The 24,543-nt window shown below is 41.0% G+C and overlaps 10 protein-coding genes across 10 annotated transcripts; 3 read left to right on the top strand and 7 right to left on the bottom strand. All coding sequences in view use genetic code 12, as the record gives it.

Moving 5' to 3' along the window:
- Positions 1–299: 299 nt before the first annotated feature.
- KGF57_000614 (origin recognition complex subunit 6) lies at positions 300–1,373 on the bottom strand (the record flags this gene model as incomplete). The annotated part of the gene is made up of 1 exon (XM_051755101.1): positions 300–1,373. One exon carries the CDS (start codon positions 1,371–1,373, stop codon positions 300–302), a length of 1,074 nt encoding a protein of 357 aa, XP_051610879.1.
- Positions 1,374–1,688: 315 nt separating this feature from the next.
- Positions 1,689–5,734, top strand: SET1 (histone methyltransferase; the record flags this gene model as incomplete). The annotated part of the gene is made up of 2 exons (XM_051755100.1): positions 1,689–2,098; positions 2,647–5,734. The coding sequence occupies 2 exons, from the start codon at positions 1,689–1,691 to the stop codon at positions 5,732–5,734; spliced, it is 3,498 nt and encodes a 1,165-aa protein (XP_051610878.1).
- Positions 5,735–6,419: 685 nt separating this feature from the next.
- CDC5 (polo kinase) lies at positions 6,420–8,381 on the top strand (the record flags this gene model as incomplete). Its single annotated transcript, XM_051755099.1, has 1 exon — positions 6,420–8,381. The coding sequence occupies one exon, from the start codon at positions 6,420–6,422 to the stop codon at positions 8,379–8,381; it is 1,962 nt and encodes a 653-aa protein (XP_051610877.1).
- A 345-nt stretch (positions 8,382–8,726) lies between these two features.
- Positions 8,727–9,545, bottom strand: RPB11 (DNA-directed RNA polymerase II core subunit; the record flags this gene model as incomplete). Its single annotated transcript, XM_051755098.1, has 3 exons — positions 8,727–9,042; positions 9,104–9,171; positions 9,507–9,545. 3 exons carry the CDS (start codon positions 9,543–9,545, stop codon positions 8,727–8,729), a joined length of 423 nt encoding a protein of 140 aa, XP_051610876.1.
- Positions 9,546–9,995: 450 nt separating this feature from the next.
- On the top strand, positions 9,996–14,444 carry SIN3 (transcriptional regulator; the record flags this gene model as incomplete). Its single annotated transcript, XM_051755097.1, has 4 exons — positions 9,996–10,054; positions 10,111–10,157; positions 10,235–10,362; positions 10,434–14,444. The coding sequence occupies 4 exons, from the start codon at positions 9,996–9,998 to the stop codon at positions 14,442–14,444; spliced, it is 4,245 nt and encodes a 1,414-aa protein (XP_051610875.1).
- A 73-nt stretch (positions 14,445–14,517) lies between these two features.
- On the bottom strand, positions 14,518–18,264 carry KGF57_000609 (uncharacterized protein; the record flags this gene model as incomplete). Its single annotated transcript, XM_051755095.1, has 1 exon — positions 14,518–18,264. The coding sequence occupies one exon, from the start codon at positions 18,262–18,264 to the stop codon at positions 14,518–14,520; it is 3,747 nt and encodes a 1,248-aa protein (XP_051610874.1).
- Positions 18,265–18,581: 317 nt separating this feature from the next.
- KGF57_000608 (uncharacterized protein) lies at positions 18,582–19,455 on the bottom strand (the record flags this gene model as incomplete). The annotated part of the gene is made up of 3 exons (XM_051755094.1): positions 18,582–19,199; positions 19,258–19,353; positions 19,414–19,455. The coding sequence occupies 3 exons, from the start codon at positions 19,453–19,455 to the stop codon at positions 18,582–18,584; spliced, it is 756 nt and encodes a 251-aa protein (XP_051610873.1).
- A 204-nt stretch (positions 19,456–19,659) lies between these two features.
- On the bottom strand, positions 19,660–20,286 carry RRS1 (Rrs1p; the record flags this gene model as incomplete). Its single annotated transcript, XM_051755093.1, has 1 exon — positions 19,660–20,286. The coding sequence occupies one exon, from the start codon at positions 20,284–20,286 to the stop codon at positions 19,660–19,662; it is 627 nt and encodes a 208-aa protein (XP_051610872.1).
- A 193-nt stretch (positions 20,287–20,479) lies between these two features.
- Positions 20,480–22,480, bottom strand: KGF57_000606 (ERMES complex Ca(2+)-binding regulatory GTPase; the record flags this gene model as incomplete). The annotated part of the gene is made up of 1 exon (XM_051755092.1): positions 20,480–22,480. The coding sequence occupies one exon, from the start codon at positions 22,478–22,480 to the stop codon at positions 20,480–20,482; it is 2,001 nt and encodes a 666-aa protein (XP_051610871.1).
- Positions 22,481–22,673: 193 nt separating this feature from the next.
- Positions 22,674–24,263, bottom strand: KGF57_000605 (uncharacterized protein; the record flags this gene model as incomplete). The annotated part of the gene is made up of 1 exon (XM_051755091.1): positions 22,674–24,263. One exon carries the CDS (start codon positions 24,261–24,263, stop codon positions 22,674–22,676), a length of 1,590 nt encoding a protein of 529 aa, XP_051610870.1.
- Positions 24,264–24,543: the final 280 nt, after the last annotated feature.

Here is a 24,543-nt window from a genome sequence, read left to right as displayed (position 1 = left end):
TTTTTTTTTTTTTTTTTTTTTTTTTTTTTTTTTTTTTTTTTTTTTTTTTTTTTTTTTTTTTTTTTTTTTTTTTTTTTTTTTTTTTTTTTTTTTTTTTTTTTTTTTTTTTTTTTTTTTTTTTTTTTTTTTTTTTTTTTTTTTTTTTTTTTTTTTTTTTTTTTTTTTTTTTTTTTTTTTTTTTTTTTTTTTTTTTTTTTTTTTTTCCTCTGTTACATTTTTGCAATCGTGATGGTTAACCCTTTTGGGACCGATGCAAAGAGAAGCTTATGGTAAGTATATACACCTTTTTTTTTTTTTTTCTATGCATCCCCAATCATTCTTCTCGACCAGGTGGAGAAGTATTCATTCTGAGTGTCAGATTGATACAACACCTCTCCATGAATCATTGCGCCAAGGCGTTCCATCAAATCCCAACCTTCGCCAATCATGCCTATGTACTCGTTATTCAAGGTGGTTTCCATCATAGCTTCAGTGCCATACATGTATTGTTTTTCAATTTCCTGTACCCATGGCTCCCGTCTTATCCACTCTTCGACTAATGTGCACCAAGACTGCAAGGTCGACTTCAGCAAGCCACCTTTTTGATAGTGCAAGAGCAAATTCATAAACTCGGGCTTTGCTCCCACTTTATCACGGAGAAGTTTATGATTAATTCGAATGTAAGCAGTGTAAACGATTCCGCATGCTAATGACCAGTCTGTTTTCTTTGCAAACTTATGCTTGTGCAAGTAAAAAGTTGACAACATTTGCACAGTGTACCTACTTGGGATGTAAAATGTGTTGCAGAAGGTGATAAAGTCACTAAGCAGGACAATTTTGAAATCATATTTGTAACTTTTCTTTGTGAATGTGTTGGTTCCACTCGCAAAAGGGGAGGCGGTGTGGCCCTTTCGAGAAGTACTTTGTGTCGTATTTACTTCGTCATCATCTTCTTCTTCTTCCGCCGCCGCTGCCGCTGCTGCTTTAAGCTTCTTCAAAGGGGATCCAGACTGCTTCAACCCCTGCTTACTAGGACTTGCATTCTTTGAAGGCGTGACAACACGTTTCTTTGGACTTGATGTAGGCGTGCTTGCTGCAGACATTTGATTTACCATCTCGCGAAAGTCCGTTAGTAGCCGCAAAACCACCTGAGGTTGTATGGGTATGCGTGTTACATCGGGTTCTGGAAGATTGAATATTGTCTGGAATTTCTCTGCAATCACATATGTGCACAAATGATAGCGTCCAATTTCAGCATTGTTTGGTAAGATGCTACTTTTCCGTAAGCTCAAATTATACAACGAATCAATGTAAGTTGACAATCTGCCCGAGTTTTCACCTGAATATGACGGGATAATGTCCTTGATTGACTGTTTGATCTGATTAGATGCCATTGGATGCAGTGGGCATTGGTTAGAGTGCGTGGATACGTGTCTATGAAGTTAAAAGATGCTTTCACTCTTTTCAAATCAATGTCGCGAAATGTATTTGTTGGACAAACTTGTCCAAAAAAAAAAAAGAAAAATCCAACCAACCAAATTTTTTTCTTTCCACATTCAAAAGCAAGAAAGGACATCTTTAGACAGTGGTTAACTATTGCTACGCTATAGACTTGACATCGACGCGATATTAGACTGGGAACACATTCCACTATTAAAGACTGAATTGATTTCATTTCGCTTATATCTGACGTTCCCCCACTTGGCAGTATGTTATCCAGAACTATCATCAAACCCACAGTGTTTGCACGCAGCTTTGCATCCACGGCAATCGTAAGAAATTCGGAGTTGGCCAAGCCTACAGACTCCGCTGGAAAAGAAATTGTGTCTGGTGCTCCAAGAGATCTTGTCACGAGTAGAGTGGTGAGGATATACCAAGAAGCCAAACCTGCCACTCAGTCGGGCCACCATAATGGGGACCATTGGAAATTGGACTGGGACGTTTTGGGTAAAGGTAACAGGTGGGAAAACGATTTGATTGGTTACCAATCATCTTCCGACTACATGCAGGGAACTATAATGAAGTTTGACACTAAAGAAGCAGCAATCAGATTCGCTGAAAACCAGGGTTGGGATCATTATGTGCAAGAGCCTAAGAAGTTGCACTTTAGAAAGAAAGAGTATGCTGCCAACTTCTACCATTCTGCGGGCCCATTGAAACATATCAGAACCAAGTAACGAAAGGGTATAGGATATAACGAGTAAAGATGTTTTCAAGGTTCAATATTACTCTCATCGATGGTGGTTCCTGTAAATTATTTTAACTTCTCTAAGAAACTCAGCATAGGTTGTTTCCTCTGCACCTAATTGTTCCACAACGCAAACAGAAGATGTGGATATGCGCGATTACTGACCACAGTGAAAAAAAAAAAAAGAAAAGAAACAGAAAAAGAAAGAGAAAAAGAAAGAGAAAAAGAAGAAAAAGATAAACTAAGAGCGTGAAGATAAACAAGAACTAGAAAGACTGGAATACTTCAAAATTCAGAGGTTTATAATCCGTTGCTTATAAAAAAACTGTATATACTAAACATAGGCCCTGTGTGTTGGAAACTCAACCTGTCTGTTCTGTTGGAAAATATTTCACTAATTTCGCCATATAGAGATTAGAATAAAATTGTGAGGGATAGGAAGAGAACATGGCGTATCGAGGCGGGTACCGTGGGCATAGATTCGAGCAACGGAGGGAAAGATATGAGTCCTATAGACCAGACCGGTCAAATGTGTCTCATTCCAACGGGATTCGAAATACTGAGTTACAGGGTGCAGTTGATAGTCAACGGCAATCACATAGTAGTCACCACCGCGACAGAAACGACCATTCAAGACTACCTCAAAGTCGACTGTCGCGATGGGACTCTGCTGAAAATTCAGGCAGAAACACACCCGTGTCTGCCAGTAGCAACAGTGTGCAAATAGTGAACAATACAGGCACCGATATGAGCACGGGTGTTAACCAAAAAGATTTGGTGTACACCAAGCTCGCCCACCATCGAGAATTCACAAATCCACTAGAGTCCTCAAAGAAGATGGAAGGTGGAAAACACTACAAAGTGGTGTACGATCCAGAACTCGATCCTAGCCTTGCAAAGATAGACCTCAAAACAAAGTCCAAAAAAGTACGATTCAATGGGGAAGGCGTTGACTTGCCACGAGACCCTCGACTAGCGAACTTGAACAATTATTTACTGAAGCCAAATAAGAAATCCTCAAAATTCCCGTTCAAGCAACTACCTCGGGCCAAGTTTGTTTGGGATAACGACTCACTTGGTGACGCACCACGCACCACTTTGGTGCTCTGGGATCTTCCAATAAGCGCTAACGAAACCTATTTGAGAAACTTTCTTGCCAGTTTTGAATCTAAAATTGAAAATTTGAAAACAATCGACGACCCGAAGTTTGGAGTTCCTTTAGGAGTTGCAACTTTCAACTACCCAGGCAGTATCGAGAAGGCAAGCTCATTGGCAGAGAGTTTTATAGAGACCGTGAAGCGGGATTCCGTAAAGATAAACGGTTCTTCTTTGAAAGTAGCTTTGAACGACAGCAAGGATGACCTATTGAATCTGAAAGTAAATTTAGCAAGAGGTAAACTTATACAACAACAAAAACGGCAGGAAGAGGAGGAGAAAAAGCAGATTGCTTTGAAAGTTGAAGAACAGAAGAAAATAGACGAACAAAGGCTTGCTGAAGAGCAAAAGAGACGGGATGAAGAGAGGGCCAAAGAAGAAGCTGAAAAATTGCTGAATAAGCAGCTCGGTACAACTCTATCGTCTGATGCTTTTGCCACCAAATACAAACCTGACTCCACTGTGCTATCCACGAGACACGGAAACAAGGTTGTCCCAGGAACTTTTTTGCCACATGATTTGTCAAAATATGTGAAAAACAGGCCGTATTTGCTTATCCGTGACAAGTACCTTTCGACAAAAAACGCTTCGTCACAGGATTTAAAGCGCATATTGAAGAAATACGATTGGACTCGAATATTGTCAGATGCAACTGGATTCTATGTTGTTTTCAATTCATTGAGGGAGTGTGACAGATGTTTCCACAACGAGGATTGTCGTCGATTTTACGAGTACAAATTGGTTATGGAAATGGCTATTCCAGAGAATTACCAAGAAACAGACAAGGAAGGTGATTTGAGTAACGGAGTTTTGAGTGAAGCTACAAACATTTTGATCAAGGAGTTTGAGACATTTTTGGTCAAGGATATTAGAGAAAGAATCATTGCTCCACATGTACTAAGTCTCTTGAATCACGATCGATATCCTGAGTTGGTCGAAGAACTCAAGGCAAAAGAGAAAGAACAAGCATCCAAACCGAAGCCGACTGTCTCCAACTTTGATTTGAAACAGAATGCCATGACCATATTGGAGAAGCAGAAAAAGGATTTGCAAGAAAAAATACCCTATTTTCGAAAAGCAGAAGAAAGACTCAAGACCAGCAGGAGGGGCAGTAAGCGCCCTATTATACCGATGCTGCATGCATTGAATCTTGATGAGGATGAAGAGAATGAAGTAGACGACATTTTTGAGTCCGTTAGTGGATCAGTCACTCCATCTGCCGAGCCACTCAAAAGGGTTCGAAGCTCAACAGCCACCAGCGTAGTGGAGGATTCTGACCTCGATGAGCCTGCTAGTAAGAGACACAAGTCGAAATTACAAGAATCGCACGATGTGGTTTCCTCTGGAGATGAACTGATGGAAGAGTCTGATGTGGAGGAGGTTGATGATGATGATGATGGTGCAGATGAAGACATAGAGATTGAACCTCCTGCGGCCATCCTAGACTCCAAATACGGTCCTACAGAAGGCAAGCCAATGACGGTATATCCTGTACCTTCGTCATCCACAATTGTGAACTTGAAATCGCTTCAGGAGAACATAGTAGACTCCGAAGATTTGGAATTGGCCAACTCGGTTTTAGCAGACATCAAGGAATCGAATATTGCCCACATGGACTACTGGGCGTGGAAACAAATTGCAAGTGAATCGGCATCTCTCGAGGTCGATGAACATGAAGATGCGGTGGACGAGCTACCATCAAGACTTGACTCAACCACTGGTTCATTCAAAAGTGATGGCTTTAAAAAGATTTCAGAAATTGACAAGGTAGAATATTTGCCTCACCGTAAGAAAGCAAACAAGCCAATCAAAACTGTACAATACGAAGAGGACGACGATGAAAAACCGGCAGATAACAGTAATGTGTTGCAGAGCTCTAGAGTCAATAGGGCCAACAACCGAAGATTTGCTGCTGATATTACAGCTCAAATCGGTTCAGAGTCGGATGTCATGTCTTTGAACGCACTCACCAAGCGTAAAAAGCCTGTAACTTTTGCTAGATCAACCATTCACAATTGGGGTCTTTATGCTATGGAACCTATTGCAGCAAAGGAAATGATCATTGAGTATGTTGGGGAGAGAATTAGACAGCAGGTTGCAGAGCATCGAGAAAAGAGTTACTTACGAACTGGTATCGGCTCCTCTTACTTGTTCAGGATTGACGAAAACACGGTGATTGATGCTACAAAGAAAGGAGGTATTGCCCGATTCATTAACCACTGTTGCAACCCCAGTTGTACTGCCAAGATTATCAAAGTTGAAGGTAAGAAACGTATCGTGATTTATGCACTCAGAGACATTGAAGCAAATGAAGAGCTTACCTACGACTACAAATTTGAAAGGGAAACAAACGATGAAGAGAGAATCCGTTGTTTATGTGGTGCCCCCGGTTGCAAAGGTTACCTCAATTGATAATTGGATATAGGATTTTTATTGAAGTAGAGTTTGCCACACCAATTGCCAAGAATGGAAGTCCATACTCTTTTTCTTTAAGTAGTAAACTGCTGTCACGTTTGAAGTATAGGCATGCGGCTTCCCATATTGTTTTCCTCCCCCTCAATGTGCCCAAATTATAAACAGTGCTCATAAATTACTTGTTTCGGAAGGTGCACGTGACACGCTACTAAATTGAGATGATAAAAAAACAAACAACCAAAACAATGCGAAAAATCTCAATTGGGAATGAATGTAAATAAACGCAAAACCTCACATCCACGCATCAGTATTAGTCAGAGAGCATCTTCTCAAGACGTTTGTATTTGTGTATAAACCCACAAACGGTCTATATATACAAAGCATACAGACTTAGCATTACCAAATATATACCAATTTGTATATCTTTCGCATTACCGAATTGATAAAATCCATTAGTTCTATTTCACTCAAGTGAAGGAATACTGTTTGGGACCAAGACTTGGGAGTGAAAGCATCACCATCTGCATCGGCATCTGCATCAGCATCTACAGCGGATCACAATTAATACCATACCACAAGAATTCATTCTTTATTCAAAGTGCTCAATCTGATCTGATAGGTATCCTGTTAATCCACGCATTCAGCAAACTACAACTACACTATAGAATTGCATTTTGTTCACATGTCTACGCTTCGTTCACAACCATTGCAGCCATTAAATGGCGGTCAACTAAATGTTAGGTCTAACAACATTACACCAATTAAAAGTGTGAGACGAGCTAAAGAAGATATACCTGAGCAGAAACAGCAAGCAAAGAAGAAGAAGGAGAAATTGTCGGCATTATGCAAAACTCCACCTTCAATAGTTAGAACAAGAAATGGGAGAGACTATCGTCGTGGAAATTTCCTAGGCGAAGGAGGTTTTGCTCGTTGTTTTCAAATGAAGGATGCTTCTGGTCAGATCTACGCTGCTAAAACAGTTGCAAAAGCTTCGATAAAGAATGAAAAGACAAAGACCAAACTTTTGTCCGAGATCAAGATTCACAAATCGTTGAAACATCCCAACATTGTCAATTTTGTTGACTGCTTTGAAGATGATGTGAATGTTTATATTTTACTCGAAATTTGTCCAAATCAGTCCTTGATGGAGCTATTAAAGAACAGAAAGAGGGTTTCTGAGCCAGAAGTCAGATTGTTTATGGTTCAAGTTGTCGGTGCGATTAAATACTTACACTCTAGACGAGTTATTCATAGAGATTTGAAGTTGGGTAACATTTTTTTTGATCCAGAGATGAACTTGAAAATTGGTGACTTTGGTTTAGCTTCAGTTTTACCCTCAACGGATTCCAAGAAATACACTGTATGTGGTACACCAAACTACATTGCCCCTGAGGTGTTGGGGGGTAAAAATACAGGGCACAGTTTTGAAGTGGATATTTGGGCAATTGGAATAATGATGTACGCATTATTAGTTGGTAAACCCCCCTTTCAAGCTAAAGATGTTAATGTGATCTACGAAAGAATCAAGAAAACCGAATATTACTTCCCTGACGACAAACCCATTTCTGAGTCAGCCAAGATTTTGATCAAAGATTTATTGAGCTTGAATCCGTTGAACAGACCAACTATTGATGAGATTTTGAGCTATGAATGGTTCAAAGGACCCTTCCCCGACAAAACACGCGATATAAGTTTGACCGAAACTCCTCAAGGGCTCGATCAGATCTCTAGAGTTCAATCTGGCAAGAATTTCAAACATGCCAAAGACATGGCCGGTATCTACACTCCCAAGAGTAAAGATCCAGTGGAAATCTTGAGGTCAGATTTGCACTCGGAGCAGCCACGCGCATTGCTCCCACAATCATTATCACCAAACGATACCAAACATAAGTATCGTGAAGTGGATCCTGAACAAGTTGGGAAACCAAGACGCGTCAACTTCAACTCCCATTTTTCAACCACCATCAAGCGGCTTAACCAAACTTGTTTTGAAACCTACCAAAACATTAGAAGATTGGAGCATTCACGACACGAGAACATCAACCAGTTTGAGCTTCCCGTGTGTGATAATCCCACATTAATCAGCAAGTGGGTTGACTATTCGAACAAGTATGGCTTTTCTTATCAATTGAACAATGACGATATTGGTGTTCTATTCAATGATGAAAATACATTGTTGAAACTTCACAATTCAAGCAAGTTTTTAGAATTGATCTACCATGACGGGGAAGGATGGACATGTATTGAAAACTCCTTAAGTCACCCACCAGCCCAAGCCAAAAGACAATTGGAGATTGTTGATTTTTTTGCCAAGTACATGAATAGTAACTTGTCCAAAGTCAGCGATAACGAAGAAAGAAAAGAGATTGTTTTTTTGAGGCGCTATAGCAGAACCCCCGAGTACATTATGTTTGAAATGACAAATGGAAATTTTCAATTCAATTTCAAGGATCATCACAAAATTTGCATTTCGAAAGCGGGGTTGGCCATAACGCACATTTCACCTGACCGATTGACGCAAACACATCCTTTGATTTGTGTTCTTCAAAGTGGAAATTTTCCAGCCGAGCCGGTTCCCGAGTGCTTGCAGAAAATTGCCGTTATTAAAGATGCAATAAAGAGAAGGGCGTTCAAGGAGGAGTAAACCTTCTCATTGATGTACTGCCTTTGACCACTCTGGTGGCGTATACTTTGCTCGTTTCGTCGACTATTGCTTTCCTGCATTCCGTTGTATTATTAATTTTCACTTAGATTCTATACAAAAGAGCTATAAACATGCATCATTTATACTTAGCATGGAGATGAAATGTAGCATGTATTTTTTTTTTTTCATAGAGGCAACCTTCTAGTAATAAGTAATGCACCCCCCTTCCAAGAACTGAACTCAAATTTCTAAAACCTTGTACAACACAATATTTTATATCGTGGTTTAATGCGAGAAAGGTTTTGTCAAGTTACACTGATCTGTGCACATTTTCTCTATAACTCCTCAATATTCATCCTCGTTGTGTGTCATCAACCCCTTCAAGGCCCATTCTCTTTGGAACTTGTTCAGAATCTCTCGTAAGTCAGCAATGAGGGAATTGCATGCATTTTTAAGAGCTTCTTTAGGTGAATAGTCATCTTCGGTCTGGATTCTCAATACAAAGTTGGCAAACAAAGGGTGCTCGACTTTATAGGCAGCAAAGATGACTCTGTCGTCCTTGAGAAGCTGTGCTCTTAATAGGTTAGCTAATGTGTGGTCCTCTCTTTCAATCTTTATGATGGCGGCGTTGGGTACTTTTGAGTCAGGCGTGATCTTTATCCTAAAGTGGAGTTAGTAAGTCAAGTGTACACTAAAAAACAAGCCACTAATGTGAATCGTACTTTTCGACGCCATCTGGCAATATAAATAGTTCAAATCTGTCTGGAGCGTTCATAGTATTAGGTAACGTCTAACTGGCTGTCGGCACTGTGTCAATCAAAACCGAAATTTTTTTGGCTCTTTTGAAGAAGAAAGGTCGTGCGAGGACTCAATTACGCTGTTAACTATAGAAGCCATAGGGTCGGCGATGGAATACATACAAGAGAGTTTGCTATTGAGTCCGTTATAAATGACTCAAATGAGAGAATCTTATTTCCATAGTAGTGTCATATCGGACGGTTTCATGTTGCCAGTCGAGTACTTAGTCGGCATTTTAGGGCATGGTGTGAACCAGTTTGGACATTCTGAGAGATGATGTCGTGGTTTGCGTCACAAGGCTCCTATTTCTGTATACTCTGAACATACTCGTAAGTCACTTCTTCCCGAATAGATGAACTTGGGCATAAAGTATAGTATGTAGTGTGCTTTTCAGTGTTCAGTGTTCAGTGTTCATCACCAGTGCTTCCATACGTCCTGCATATACGTTGCTAGGGTTGTGTGTATGTGTGTGTGTGCGAAAAAACACACATACGCAGTTTTTCAAAATGAGAGAGAGAGAAAAATCCATATACCTGATATCACCCACATCGAATTCAAACACAAGGCACAACCACCACCTTTATATCAGTTTAATAACCTAGTGACCGTCTTGTGAAAAAAATACATATATATATATATATATATCTTCAGAGAAGTTGACTACTAGCGTTACAGTCGAAGTTTCAATTCCGTCACCCGCAAAATAAAAATCTTCTCAAGTTCGACACCACGAGTTTGGACCCACTTTGAAGACCATCTAAGTTAGCGTCATTTTGGATACACAGTTGAATCACTGCATAGTATTCTGAAGCTATAATGTCCAATCAGCAGGATTCCTGGTCTGCGCAACAACGCCCCATTGGGCAGCAATTCAAGTATGTCTCCCACTGCAAAAAATTTTGGATGTTCTTCATACTAACAATACCATCAGCCGCCAACACCCACCAGTTCTTCCACCCCCAGCAACATTAGAACAAGGTATGTTTTTTTTTCTCTCTCTCTCTCTCTCCAAAAGACGTTACTATTTACATGAATGGATTACTAACTCATTGTAGGAGGACAACAATTTTATCCGTTACCCAGTTTACCAAGTCTCGGAAATGGCAATGGCCACCCACAACATGGACATCAGTTTACAATCCCTTCAATCAACCCTGTTAACGACCCAGTTCAACTTGGACAGGTATGTACATTAAACCCTCGTTTGTTTGGGTACATATACTTTGAATCTCCACATACTAACATCGTTTCTAGCCTTCGGACCATTCGAGACAGGGTGCAGATATAAGAAGACCCTCCGGTGTTGGATTTGGAACGCCTGGAAACGCGCCATTGCCACCTCCTTCGTCCTTAACTAATTTGAACTCGGAGAGTCTGATTCTCAACACCGACATTGGATCATCTCAGCACCAGCACCAGCACCTCCACCAGCAACCGCAACCGCAACCGCAACCGCAGCACCCAACTGCTCCTCAACACCAAGTATCAGCAACCGCCTCGCAGCATCAAGTATCTCCATTGGGAAACAACGCCGTACCTCCTGCGGGTCTTCCGAACAGATCCTCCACAAGCAATGTTTATAGACCGTTAAATGTGAAGGATGCGTTATCGTATTTGGACCAGGTCAAAATCCAGTTTTATAATCAAGCAGAGGTTTACAACAACTTTCTCGATATCATGAAAGATTTTAAATCGCAGAGCATTGATACTCCTGGTGTTATTGATAGAGTGTCTACATTATTCAAAGGGCATCCTAACTTGATCCAAGGCTTTAATACCTTCTTACCTCCCGGGTACAAGATTGAATGTTCCATGGACCCATCAGACCCAAACCCTATTCGAGTGACCACCCCAACTGGCACTACCACGAGGCCAAATGTTGCGGGCACTACCTACAATCAAGGCTGGGGAAATGAGGAAGCTTCTGCTGTGACTGCAGCTGCCCAGCAACAGCAACAGCAACAGCAGCAACAGCAGCAAGCCCACGATTCGACTAACCACGCGAATGGATCTGGACAAATTGATTTCAACCACGCAATCACCTATGTGAACAAGATCAAGACTAGATTTGCCAACCAGCCTGATGTTTATAAACAGTTCCTTGAAATCTTGCAAACTTATCAAAGAGAGCAAAAACCCATTACTGAAGTATATGAGCAAGTCACGGAGTTGTTTTCAAATTCACCCGACCTTTTGGACGACTTTAAACAGTTCCTTCCGGACACAAGTAATCAAGGATATCCTCAGCAGCAAGTGCAAGATAAAGGTTTTGTTGGAAATGGTAATCAATTACCACCAGTGGGAAATTTTGGGCCAATTGGTACTAGTCCCTCGCATTCTCCGTACGGACAACAGACCCAACGCTTGCCAGGGATTACCGGCTCTGTTCAAGAACATCAAAAAGGACTACCTGAGAATGCTGTTGGCATTCTGAATTTTCAACGGAAAAAGTCCTTGGCTGACGCTGAAATGGAAAATTATAACCAAGAAATTCAATACTCTGGTATTCGTTCTGGCTTGGTAGATCCCAAACTAAATAAGGCTGCTGTTCGTGCAGGAGTTGTACCGGTCCAAGCTCAAGTTGTTGCTACCACTCCTGTCAACCCAACGTTAATCCCTGGTATTCCTGAGCCTGTTCCGCCAGTAGGTACTGCCAAATCTTCATCTCTTTCGGAAGAGATCAGCTTTTTTGATAAAGTTAAGCGTGCTTTGGGCAATAAACAAACCTACAGCGAGTTTTTGAAGCTCTTGAATTTGTTTACACAAGACATCATTGACAAAGAAACGTTGGTGGAACGGGTTGAAGGGTTTTTGGGTGATAATAATGCGGACTTGTTTGAGTGGTTTAAATTATTTGTTGGATATGAAGACAAACCACAAAATTTAGAAAACATCACCTTCAAAAAACATGCGTTGGAGCTCTCATTGTGCAAAGCTTATGGTCCATCTTACAGGCAGCTTCCAAAAGCGGAGACCTTTATGCCTTGCTCAGGCCGTGATGAAATGTGCTGGGAAGTTTTAAATGATGAATGGGTCGGCCATCCTACTTGGGCTTCTGAAGATTCTGGTTTTATTGCTCATCGTAAGAACCAATATGAAGAAATCTTGTTCAAAATTGAGGAAGAGCGACTTGAATTTGATTACTATATGGAATCGAATTTGCGAACTATTCAAATTTTGGAAACCATTGCGAATAGAATCGCAAACATGACCCCTGAACAAAAGGCAAACTTCAAGTTACCTCCAGGTTTGGGTCATAATTCAACTACGATTTACAAAAAGGTCATTAGAAAGATTTACGACAAAGACCGTGGATTTGAAGTGATTGATGCATTACATGAAAATCCTGCCATTGCTGTGCCAGTTGTGTTGAAACGGTTGAAGCAGAAGGATGAGGAATGGAAGCGTGCTCAGAGAGAGTGGAATAAGGTTTGGAGAGAAATGGAGCAAAAAGTATTCTACAAATCCTTGGATCACTTGGGGTTGACCTTCAAACAAGCCGATAAGAAGTTGCTCACAGCAAAACAATTGGTTAGTGAAATCAGCACGGTCAAGGTAGAACAACAAAATAAAAGGCTTCATCCGCTTACACCAAAACCACAAGAACAATTGAATTACGAATTTGGTGATAATGAAATCTTGTTTGATATTTTGAAGCTCGCAAATGTGTTTATAAATCGCTCGTCGACATACTCTGCTTCAGATAGAGTGAAATTGGTCCAGTTTTTCAAATTTTTCCTTTCATTGTTTTTTGGAATCCCTAATGAGACGATTGATGAGGCATTGACAAAGAGGGGTGGTGATGAAACCTATGAGGGTAACGAGGATGAGGAGCCTCCAAATGTTCAAAATAATACAACTGAGTCTTCAAAAAAGAGAAGCCGCGAGTCGGATTTGTTGAAAGATGTATTAAAGAAGGTCTCCAAGTCGAAGAAGGATGATCGAGCGGACTCTCCAGGCCCACAGTCATCTGAAAACATTGCGCAAGAAGTAAGCGACGAGCTTGAAAGGTCAAGTGAACTTTGGGTGAAATCTGCCAACGCCAAGTACGCTCAAGGTGAGGAAGCTACACCTCAAGCCAAACGAAACAATTTCAACTTGTTTTGCAACACCACAATCTACGTGTTTTTCCGTCATTTGACAACATTGTACGAAAGGCTATTGGAGATTAAAAACATGAATGAGGCCATTGGAAATGATATAAGGAGTCGTAAGTATCCTCAATTTGCAAAAGATTTGAACCTTGTTTCTCATCAATTAGAAGATATGGGAGTCAACATCGTGGGCACAAAGGACTGTTACCAGCAAGTTCTCAGCTTGGCTGATAGGTTGATTGAAGGCGACATTGAACATCAATGGTTTGAAGAGAGTTTACGTCAAGGGTACAAGAATAAAGCATACAAGATGTATACGGTTGATAAGGTGATCCAGGCTTTGGTCAAACACATGCACACAATGGTCACTGATGCAAAAACTTCGGAAATTATTGTTTTATTTGAAAACGACCGTACCAAGCCTACTCTGAGTGCAAAAGAGCAGATACTATATCGTATTCAAGTTCGTAGCTTGATGTCGCCTGAGGAAAACATGTTCAAGATCTCATACAATGAGGACACTCACAAGGCTAATATTCAATTTATCAGTATAGATGACCTCACGTTGAATGATCAAGGCAGTAGTGAAGAGCAGTACAATTATTATGTGACCAGCTACATTATGTCACACCCCACTGAGGGTGTTCCTGCGTCCAAGTTGAATATGCCGTTTTTGAAATCGTTCATTGAGCTGGTGGAGGAGGACGATGTGGAGGGCCGTGTTTCTTCTGAATTGAAAGTTTCAGTGTGTGAAAATTCATATCGTTTGTATTTTGAAGGTGGCTCACATGACGAGTTTGTTTCCAATAAGGTGTACAAGAAATCAGCTGATGAAGCTGGTTCTGTGGATGGCAAGGTGGCTTCTTTAAAAGCTTTAGTTGATGGTGAGTATGGCTGGAAATCGACCCTAGAAGAAGGTGGCGATGAAACTGCTGACATTGAAGCCACTCGTGTATTGTTTGAAGAAGGGGGAGCCAAGTACAAGGATCAGTTGAACAAGTCGAGCACGCAAGATGCTACTGAGAAGGAAGTTGTTGAAGTTGAGGGTGCTAAAGATGTAGAAATGTCTACCAATGAACCTAGCAAGAAGGAGGTGGAGGATGTTGTTGAAAAAGTTGAAGAGCAAGATGAAGAGAATGAGGACAAAGAGAAGGAAGTGGATGTAAATTAGTTACCATATGTTTGTTCTATAATTGTTTTAAAATTAATTTTTTTTTTGTTTTTTTTCATTCCTCTAAAGCTTTTTATCTATACAGCCTCCTCTCTGCTGCTATTCTAGCCATTCTCTCGGTCGCAAGACTGTAAGCCAATTTTGCACGCTGGTTCAACCTTACGCGAACAAAATCCTTTTGGCCTCTTGTGAAGAGGATTCGAAGAATTATATTCTCTTTAAGCACCATATTGGCATCTGGATCTGTCTTGGCAACCTTCTTTTCCTTTGCCGCGAGAGCTCTATTCTTTGCGGTAGCACTGGCATACATGGTTTTGCTCCTGCTCAATGTTGCTCCTCTCTTGACAGAAGTAATTGGGCCATCAAAGCTCAGTTGGTTGCGATTTGTGAGCATTTGCACATATCCAGGGGAGAGAACTTCCACCTCCTCAATCAACTCATCTTCCGATTGGTCATAGTATGCTGGAATCAACAACAACGATTGGTATTTTTCAGTCTTCAACTCTTCTAAAGGCGGCCCATTACCTTCATTGTGGAAAAACTCGGTCAATAAATCGAGCCAGCGTAGCACCGTTTCAATCTCAACCATGCTCAAAGGACTATCCAATCCAAACATTGCCTTGGTTGAAATTGACACATTTGCGAGTTTAGATGATACCGCCAGCCAACTGCTTGAGTCAATGTCAACTTTGGCTTTTGATAGTTTGGGCAATAACAACTCGTCGGCGCATTTTATAAGAACATTCCAGGTTGCAAGCATCACTTCCAAAAAAAGATCGTCTCTCAAGTATGTCTTGAGAACGTTCAAGTTTAAATTCAAGTAATCGCATAGATTTTCTAGTGAGGCTTCAAACTCCAGAGTTGATGGTTGTCCCTTGGCACACACGGCTTTCAAGTTTGCCTTGGAAAAGCATTCTTCAATAAACCCCAGAAATTTTTCAACCATTGATTTAATGGACTTTTCTTGCGCCCTTTTCAAAGCACGGTACGCCCTCCCCATGACAAACATTGCATCCAACGTTTCACTTTCAACTGCAACTTCGATTACCAACTTTCCCAGTATATCAAGATCCAAAGTGATCTCCTCTGGGAATCCATTGTGTTTGAATCTCTTGGGGTTGAGCTCGTAAAACGCCTTTCCGCATATCTGGTGCTGTCCCATGCTCTCGTTCCAAACGACGGCTGACAATTCCAAGGTGGTGTCTGCCGGTATTGTGATTTCAAACTCTTCGTCCCACTCAGGATCTGATGTGCGCTTCAAAACCCTAGTTTTGCCTATAGATTTCTTGCTACCAAAATCTACTAGCTGCACATACGGGTTCGTTCTTGCAAATGCTGAATCTTTTGACAACATAATGTTTTCTGCTTTGATTACTCGTAGGGTGAATACGTGGCTTAAAAACTGTTGTGGTGCGTTAGGCTTACATGTTGATAATGACTGAGATATGGACTCCGGGTCCAACCATTCTTCAAGTCTAGCTAGACTATCAATCATTGCTGCGATGTTGTTAAGGGCCACACAAGTTTCAGCTGCAAAGTTGTATACTACAGCCGGTTCGGGTCTGTTGAAATTTTGTATACTGTTCACCACGCTTTTGACTTCGTTGAGCCAATTCTTTCTTACTTCCTGTGCTTCGTCAGTTTCAACTTTGATAGGCGTAAGTTCACGGTTGATTTTTGCCGTGATCTGATCGGCATAATATAAGGAACAATTAGAAATGCTTCGTAGCAACTTGGTATATATCAGCAGAGCTTGCTGCTCATCTTGCCAGCCTAGTTTGTTCAAAATAGTCAAGTACTGCCGTATTATCTGAAATATGTCCAACACTGCTCGGCTGTTTCGTTTACTGCTCTCTTCTAATTCGATTGGTTGGTAGTCATCCTTCTTTGTCGCCTCCTTAACTATACTAACAAGTTTTTCGTCGGACTCATCTACCCACATATTCAAATAGGGGAAAAAAAATGCCTCCAAATCAAATTGAAACTTGGGATTCTTGGGTGTCACTTGGTAGTATATATCCCTCACTTCCCGTAACAGTTGATATATTTCCAAAGCATCGCTCACAGGTATGCTTTCATGCCTCCTCTGGTATGATTTTTGTATATGACTCAAAATCATTTTTGCATCACTCGCAAACATTCCAGTCGTAATAGATGCAACAGTTCTTGCTACATGTAAGAATCCCAAAAAGGGGTTCTTGTACTTCTTTTGAAGGCTTTTGATATCCCCAACAAGTTTGTCGCAAATGTTCAACACATGTAGCACATTCAATGTTTCGTCGCGTGGCAAGTTTTCCAAGTACTCCTCGTATCTTTTTCCGGCAATTTTCAAAAGCGCCTTCGTCAACCTTTTCTCCCATTTTTGTGGCAATCCGGACTTTTCAATCCTGTAGAATAAAGAATCTGTTTCCAAATTTTCTGCAAGAAATTCAAGATACGGTCCAAATTTCGGTTTGTCATCCAATTTGAAAATCTTTGCTAAGCAATCCCTCAAGGAGGAGAAGAGGTCATTATATGTGACTGTCAAGTTTTCAACCCATAATTCCTGATCTTCTCGGCTCCAGTACTCCTTATCTTGCCAACTCATGCCACCATCTTGGGTGATTTTTCTGAATCCTGCGAAAATGTCTTGGCAAGCGGTCAATGAAATACCTCTTGTAGAGACCTTTTCACCAACTTCAACTAGATTTGCAGAAAGTTTGTTGAACTTATTGCCTGCAGAATAAAGGGACACGACCCTACTGGGGTAATCAATGAACCACACACGGGCAACAATGTTCAAAAAATCCACCACATCTGGAGATAATAGCAACTCTGATGAGCCTCTGCCAACAATTTGCTCGATAGTGAGTGATTGTAATTGCATATAGAAACGTCTTGCTTGGTTAATAGGCGGGAGTATGTAAAATTGTTCGCCTTGAGGCACTGCTGCAAGGGGAGGCAGACGCGATTCATTTACAATCTTGTACCTAGATTGTAATTGAGAAGCAATGTCGTTTTGTCTGTTCCTCCACGCTTGTACTGCATAATTGCTCGCATAATCTCCATATTTCTCCTCACTGGACAACACGTTCTTTGCATCTTCACGTAAATGGTTTGCTGAGACCAGATCTTTGAATTTAAACAAGTCGGTTTGTATTTTTGTATTATTCACCTGAAATATATCACGAAACGGTTTCAACAACTTTTCATTCAAATCATCCACTCTATAGGACTTTTTGGGATATGTGAATTCCTCCTTATCAGTGCGTTTAGAGACCTGACTTCCCTTAAACTCGTTTTTCCTATCATTAAGTCGTGAAATCAATGCTCGATCTGAGTCTTTCTTGCTCTTCAAAACACCAATCAATATGTCAATGAACTCAGAGGTTTGTCGAAAGGTTTCTGACTTGATCTCATTATCATCGATAACTCCAAGCTTTCTCATCTCCGGGTCGACGCATGATGCAAATTTGGGAATCAAAAAGTCAATGTTACGTAAATTTGTAGTCTTTTGCGGGTCCAAGAATTCTCGATATAATCTAAGTAGTGATCGCCTTAATTTCGGATCCGTCAGAGATGTGCTCGGTAACGCATCCTCTAGTCGGGTTTGCAACTGCTTCATTGCATAGGTCGGAAGTTCTGACTCAGGCAGCACATTCAGTTTTGACGATATCAAAGGTTTGTTTGGGGTTATAATCGGTGTCCTAAATCTAGTTTCGTTGCAGTATTCTAAAAGAATAACCTTGAGAACGTATTTGTATAGGTCGTCTTTGTTGACATCTGCGGCGTTGTCATTATTATTATTATTATTCTCCGGCATCACGGCGTGGCCATTCATCTGAAACTTGCTAGTTTGTTTCTTCGCCCTGTTTTTTTTTTTTTTGGTTTGTTTTTTGTTTTTTTTATTTTTTTTTTTTGCTCGGCTTCTTTGATTTTATCCATCCGTAGAACGCGACACAATTGACACAAAAAGGGTCACCAAGCCCCACATCATGGAAGAAAGAGTCAATTGCAAGTTTTCTCAAGGCATAGTGGGCATTTGGCCCTTCCTACAACAAATCGACAAAAGAGAGCTCGCTTTCAAGAGACAAGATTAGTATATTATACAAATAGAGAATTCATAGAAACCTGCACCATTGGCAGCGGGAGTTCATGTTATTCCTCCTCTGATGCCTCTTCTACTTGAGTTGTGGTCTTTTCTAAGCTAGTATCTTCGTCATCGCCTTCATTATCGTCGTTGTCGACAGCCAAGTCATCTTGTACTTGAGACGAAGACGTATAGTCATTGTCATCTGGCACATAGATGTGCTTGGACAATATCCTATTCATTTCGAATGATCCAACGGTCTTCTTTTTGAATAGCTTTTGAAGCTTGTCATCACACATTATTTGACGTTTGTCATTGGGGTTTTGTAAGTTATTTGCCTTTATGTAAGCCCACAAGTGCTTCACCACTTGAGGTCTTGAGCATTTTTCTTGAGCAATAACATCCTGTAGCTCATGACTAAGAGCCATTTCCCGATTAAAAGCGTTGTTTGGAGCTCTTCTTGTCTTCTCCTTCGTGGACGAGGTCGAGGTTGAGGTCGAGGTCTTTGTCAATCTCCGTTTGGCCCTTGGTTGCCTCACTGTCTCTTGTCTCAGTAGCTTTGCCGCAAGCAAGGCATCCTGACGCTCCATCTCCTCACGGTCCCTGTCTTTCGCAGCTTCCGACTCCTCTTCCCGGGATCTTTGAAGGTTGTAGTATCTGTTTAATATGACCTCATTTATTTCTTTCTGCAAGATTAATGTTAGTATAAGATTCATTGTAAAGCTATAGCTTTCGAATGCATACCTTGTGTTCATTCAAATCGACTCCAAACAACTCCTGCAATGCTTTTCTAATCTTTTTCACTGTAATTTCCTCTAGATTTGCAACACTAAGAATTGCCTAAGACCTTATTGGTTAGTATCTTCCAGTTGATGAGAGCTGTATAGGAAGCAAACATACGTCTATAGTGGGAAGGTATTTGTCAGGCTCGTATTCACTCATTGCTTGTGCAGATCTATTCCAGTGCTAAAATTGACGATAGCCCGTTTCGGTGCGAGAAAAAGAAAAAAAAATAAAAAATAAAATGAAAATTTACGAAAAAGGGTAAGATATGCAGATCTATTCAATGCTAATACCATCAGTTGACACGGCCGCTACAAAATCCCAACGACTACGTTCAATCTTAAACCACGGCATTCTCAACCTTTAATTTGACGCGTTTCTTAAATTTCGCTTGTGTTGCAACTCATTCTTCTTTATTAGCTTCTTTCTCTCAGCTCTAGCTAACGTTCTTGGGTCAATCAACTCATCGCCATCATCTCTGCCCCGTTTCTTTGGTTTGTCATCCAATTCCACCAACCACTGATCATCCATACTCTTGTTTTTACCTTTATATCCCCATTTGGGTACCCACTCACCTGTTTCTTCATCGTATTCCAATTTCCCATCCTTGGCCTTTGGCTTGATACCTTTCTTGGCGGCAAACTGCTCCCATTTAGTTGGCGGCTTCGGTTTAGGAATGGCCTTTTCACGTGGCAACGATGTTGTTGGTTCTGGTAACTGAATTAAAGTCATTGACGAGCTCTGTCCCGTCGATGATCCTTGATTATCGGTAGTCGTCTTTACAGGCAAGGACAATATCTGGTTTATCAAAAGCTGTACGTTATCTCTGGTGATTGAAGATATATATTGTTCCTTTTCAGATTCACTCTTGCTTCTAAGCTTATCATTTGACAATGGGTTTGCATCAAAAGTCGCAAGATTCCCAAGATCGTATGTGTTTTCTATAGGCTTTTCCACAGTAACGGGTTTATATTCTCTCTCAGAAGACATATTTATGGTAGTTTTAGAGCTGTGGTGTGTTGTTTCTGCAATTTCACTTCACAAGATGTGGATGAGATGGAGGATGGGGGGGAAAAAAAAAAAAAAAAAAAAAAAAAAAAAAAGGATTGAATGTGCAGAGAGAAAGGGAAGAGGAAAAGAAAAAGAAAAAAATGTGAGCTCTCAGAACTTCATCTTTGTGTAATCATCTGCGTCGCATGCTATTCAACATCCAAATCGACACCAATGCCATTACACCAATTGCTCCACCAGCCATGATCAAGTGCATTGTTTTCTCTTGATCAGCCGCCTTTTCTGTTTCCAATCCCGGTGTTACACTTGCAGGAGTCTTTGCTGCATCAACTAGCTGGATAAAGAGCTCTTGCAACGATGAGGTCCATGAAGAAGATATGTGCAAAGGAGAGCTAAGAAACAAGTCACGAGTGTAGTTTTCGGGTTGTACATCCGATCGCTGTTGTTGTTTATCTAAATCTGCCTTCAACGCCACAAACACTGAGGGTATTTCGTCTAAATTGGTATATTGTTTGCGCAAATCCACTAGATATTGGAAACTTTCTGGATCCGAGGAATCGTATGTATAGCATAATACATCGCACATGTCCAATCGCTTTTTGTTGGCCAATATGGCTGACTCCAATTCGCCAAGCTCCTCCAATATCAAGTAGCATTGCTTCCCTCCTCTTAACTCAATATCCTTGACCACCAATCGAGATTGGATGGTTGGTGAGTACATTTCGCTATACTGACCATGTAGAAACAGATCCAACAACGAGCTTTTGCCCGCTTTGGGGGCTCCAACGACATAGCAATAAAAGATGTTTCGATCATTAACAGAACTGCGATATGTCTTTCCCTGCTTCTGTCTAATCTTTCTCGGTTTTGTCACCTTCAAAGCCTTGATTGAAGTTCCCTCGTTGAATCCCAAATATGCTAAATACTCCAACGTGGTCTTGTAGTTCAAGAATGTTGTCAAATTCCATTGCGCTAACCATCCTTGAAGGGTTACGTATCCCCCCTCGTTGCACACAATAGAGGATGGAAAGTTTGTATCCATCCATAATCTGGGAATTCCTGGAGTTGGTTGGAAAAGATTATCAATTTCAACTTCATTTAATCCACCATCGTTGTCCTTGTCAAATGTTAGGAATAAATCAACAAAGAACTTGTAGCCAGTTGGGCTCAATTCAACACTGGAGTCAGGGTTGACATCAAGATGAGGATGTAGAAATTTGTCGTCCAATGACAAAGAGTTTGTGTAGTGGTTAGCACGTAGCATGATCCATGTTGTTTCATGTCTACCGGATTCGGCAAAGTATTTATGTACAAGAATGAACCCATCTTCACTAATGCCCTCCCCACCCTCAGGCAATATTTTGGAATGAATATAATTGACATTACCATCAAAATCTTCTCGTGTGGCCTCTCTTTTGAAGCACTTTTTATGCAATTCGTTAAATTCATTAAAGTTTAAAAACCCATCCTGGTCCGCATCAAACAAGAAAAACACTCGCTTGAGAGCTTCAATAGCACGTGGTCTCAAGTTGTGCTCTATTGCGTCAAAGAGGGGGGAGATGGGGTACACAACTGCACGTTGGCATAAATAAAACGCTTCAACAACGTTGTACCTATTCAAGGCACTACATCGCAAACCAGCCTCGATCTCTTTAAATTCGTTGATCAATGGAAGAAACTCCTCGTTGTCCTGATTTTTCCAAGCTGATTTAGGTGACAAGTCCGATTTGTTTGCACATAGTATGACTGGTAAGTTGACCCCTAGAGATCTAAGCATTGGCATCCAGTGCAAAGATATCCGCTCGTAAGTGTAATGGTCCGAGTACACTAAGCAAATTACATCAGCACGCTTGAGTTCTTTGTGTAGTGAAGTGACATCAGATGAACTTGTGTCGACAATAGTTGCCGTTGTGGGTATATACGTCAGAATATCAAGCAAATCGTTGGAGTCACGTCCATTGCGACTGGCATGCTTCGCGTCACGTTCATGTATTCCTGGTGGGGGTGCATCGCGTACCACCTCTTCGTAATCGCTTCTTGAAATGGTGATGGGAGGCAATACATGCCCAGTGGATGAGTCGGTTGTAGATTCTCTCGTGAAGGACAGTATTAGAGACGACTTGCCAACAGATTCATCGCCACAAACAACTATTCTTATCAGATCGAGGAACATATGAAGATGAAGGTGTGTTTGAAGATATAATGGTTGGGAGATTTCGGCAAAGAAGGAGAGAGAAAAGAAAAAAAAAAAAAGAGATCTAATTTTCGTGTGAAATTTTAGACTTTACTACGAAAGTGTTGCAAAAAAAAAAAATAGTGTATTCCTCGGATCGTACGACAGAGAACAGATTATAAACATCAACTATTTAATAGAAATGAGAAGAATTGAAGTCATTGTAATCGTTATTGGGAATGTTTGGCAAATGATGAAGATACGAGTTATGTGGCAAGCTGTTTGAGCGTAATGAAGGATGCGAAGGTGGCGGTGGTGGATGTTGTGCCTGTTGCTGCTGTTGTTGTTGTTGTTGTTGCGACTGCTGCATAGATGCAGGGCCGGGGGGTGGCTGATTAAACTGTGGAGGTGAGCTTTGGCGTTGTTGTGGATAGCCAAAAGGAGGTTGTAACTGATGGTTGTGCATTTGTTGAGATGGTTGTGCATTAGTATCCACTTCCTCCTCCTCGTGTTCTTCTTCCTCCTCCTCTCCCAATGTAGGATTTTCATCAGCGTCAACGTATGCTGATAAATTGTCATTGGCACAAATTCCTTCAAAAATAAGTTGCTCGCGCTTGTCCATTATCGATTTTATATTATTCAAATCAAACAAGGTGAAATCACTGATGGATGAGTTTAGACAGTTTTGAACTTCTTCAAGCCAAAGTCGTTTCTTCTCTGTTGGATCTAATTGCTCGTAAACTTGCATGCTTTGGATAAACAATGTGTTAAGATCTTCTAGCTCCATTGTACGTAACTGACTCAATACTTCATCACACAATGCACTGCTTGGCATTTCAGTAAGCGAGGGCCAGTTTCTGACTGGAACGTAAAAGGCAACAAAATGGCAAAACGTGGCTGGTGAGCTAGCTTGTCTCAGATCAGACATGGGTTTCTTGGTAAACTGGTTGACAAGCCACTCGTTGGTTATGATCTTGGCCTTGATTCTGCGATCACGCAACTTTCTCCTTAGTTTGCTCTTTTCCTTTTGGCCACTTGGTAAATCGCTCGACATCTGTGATCTAGCCAAGCTTTTCCTGGAAGCCCTTCTTTTACGTGAGTTAGATTTGCCCATTGGTGTGGAGTCCAAAGAACTCATACTTCCAACATTACCACCAACATACCCAAGACTAGAAACATCGGTGCTTTTTCTCCGTGATAGCTGATTCTTTAAGTAGTTGCACTCATCAACAGGGTGCCATTGATCTCCCTTGCGAGTTTCCAAGTGACGTTGAAAAGAGCCCTTGAGAGTGAATTGTTTGTTACAAAACGGACATATTTTATCCTCATTTATCCCATCTGTGCCACTTTTGGATTTGCGCATTGTTACAGATTGTACCTCTTGCGGACGTGACAAAGTGTCAATGCCCTCCTCTGGTGGCCTCGAAATTGGAAGAGATGGATCGCCTGACAAAGGTGGTGGCTGATCTTGAGGATAGAGTGGACCCGATTGCTGCTGTTGATGCTGCTGGGATAAGAGTGAAGGTAGTACCGGTTGGTGTCGTTGAAAGTATAGCCCTTGCTGAAACTGTGGTTGTTGAGGTTGCAGTTGTTGCCGCTGATATGGCTGTTGCAATAGCTGAAATGAGAAGGTTTGCGGGTGTTGCAAAGGTTGGTGCAATTGCTGTGGCAGCTGTTGTAGCGTATACTGCGATTGTTGCAATGCTGAGGGAAGCTGTTGTGGGTATTTTAGTTCGTCATCGTGTTTAGCGCCATCCGGTTTAAGGGACGTGGCGTTATACATAGCAGATGGAATGAGGATTGTGAGGGGTGAGCAAAGAATCTTGAATCAAAGGGGAAGTGGTATGGAGATCTATAGTTCATCCATAAAAAAAAAAAAGGTGGTTGGATCAAAAGCCTAGTTTCAAAAAAGTACCCTAAAACAAAGCACGTAGAATATGTTTGCTGAAAAATAAGGCTTTGCATATATATTTATATAGGAATAAGCGGATTTGGAGTATCGTTGGAGGGGAAAAGAGCAGAATTTATGACCATTGATAAATAATCATGTATGGCGTATAAAA

The sequence above is a fragment of the Candida theae genome (genome assembly GCF_024610275.1).
Source record: "Candida theae strain CBS 12239 chromosome Unknown scaffold15, whole genome shotgun sequence".
Taxonomy (NCBI): Eukaryota; Fungi; Ascomycota; class Pichiomycetes; order Serinales; family Debaryomycetaceae; genus Lodderomyces; species Lodderomyces theae.
The sequence above is the reverse complement of the archived record's forward strand: the minus strand, read 5'-3'. Positions and strand labels throughout refer to the sequence as shown.